A 1,442-nucleotide genomic window follows, 5' to 3' on the forward strand; every position below is an offset into this window, starting at 1 on the left:
AATCTCACCAATTAATCTCACTAGTTGTCCTTGTACCAGGTACTCATACAATGCTGGGTATAAGAGTAAGCCTTAATAAATATTTTATGATTGGATGGGTCCATGAGTGAGTGAGTGAGTGAGTGAGTGATAAACAAACAAATAAATGAATTTAGAGCCTTCCCTTTGAGGACTCCCTTCCAAGCCAATAACTTTCATTTTCTTATTCACACTAATGGCAAATTTTCATGGTTTGGGGGTGAATTTCATTAGTGGAAACAGTCAAAAATCACTTAAAACAAGCTTGATGAATAAAAGACACAATTTAGTGGGATAAGGGCACTTAGGGAAACACAAAGCATGATGCAAATATTACAAATCTGACTTTCTATATCTCGGGTCTGAAGGGAATTCCAGAAATGATTTGAGCATCAACAACAAATCCAGGTTAAGCATATCAAATCCAGAGTGACTGCTTTGAAAGGCTGCGCTCAATATAAAAAAGCTGGTATGCTCATTTTCATGCTACTTTTCTCTAATTGGGCTTACATATTTATGGTCAATGTTTATATAATATATTAAAATGTAAATGGGAGGGTGGAATCCTGCAGCTTCACGCTAATCTTAAATCCATAAAACTTCATTTTCCTACTTACAAAATGAAGGATCAAATTAGATGATCTGTTTAAACTTTTTCAGTGGTAACATTCAATAATTCTATAAATAAATAGTTTAAACTTTTTTCACACATCTTCAACCACTCTTACTAACATTTCAGAGGTTTCATATTAGGGAACTGTTCCTTTAAACAGCCACAAGGTTTCAAGGGAAATCATGCTGTAGACCATGAGGTACAAAGCTGCTAGAGCAAGGTAAATGGGACACACACTCATCACACACACACACACACACACACACACACACACACACACACACCTCTGTCCCATTAGCAGTAAACTGGCCCCAAGCTGGGACATTTATACACATCATTATAATAGTTTACATTCATGTGAAATCAGTTATATAAATTATACAGAGCAAAGCTGCTCTTTAAATGATTTGTCAACTTTTTACTAAGTAGTTACAACTTCAAAAGTAGAGGAAGTGCTTTCAAATGGAAGTATGACAGCGGGCTTGAAAAGGTCCTGCTTCCGATTATGTCCAAAGTATCTTATTCTGTAGATTCCAGGCTGGGCAGTCTCTGGAATATGCCATTCTATCGTTGCATTGCTACGACCCAGTAATCCCTTGTGCCAATAGAAACTGTTGGTAGGAAACAAACAAATAGACCCAATTTTACTCTTAAAAATGTGTGATTAGAAAAATGAATATTCAGGGAGCACCTACCATGAGCAAGGTACTAGTTTAGATATTGAAAGGATAGCAATAAACAAAACAGAGATAAATACTTTCTAGAAGAGAACATTTAATGAACAGCCATTTTGTAGAAATACCTTTACTCG

At 35.9% G+C, this 1,442-nt stretch overlaps 1 protein-coding gene across 1 annotated transcript in view; it reads right to left on the reverse strand.

Annotated features, from left to right (window-relative positions):
• Positions 1-6: 6 nt before the first annotated feature.
• The window catches only part of ASAH2 (N-acylsphingosine amidohydrolase 2), a 92,200-nt gene continuing 90,764 nt past the window's right edge, over positions 7-1,442 (reverse strand). The window contains exon 22 of the mRNA XM_019651488.1: positions 7-1,242. Coding sequence (XP_019507033.1) covers positions 1,053-1,242 — 190 coding nt within the window. The 3' untranslated portion in view covers positions 7-1,052. The remainder of the gene's footprint in view (positions 1,243-1,442) is intronic.

This window comes from Hipposideros armiger, unplaced genomic scaffold (assembly GCF_001890085.2).
Source record: "Hipposideros armiger isolate ML-2016 unplaced genomic scaffold, ASM189008v1 scaffold_161, whole genome shotgun sequence".
Lineage (NCBI taxonomy): Eukaryota > Metazoa > Chordata > Mammalia > Chiroptera > Hipposideridae > Hipposideros > Hipposideros armiger.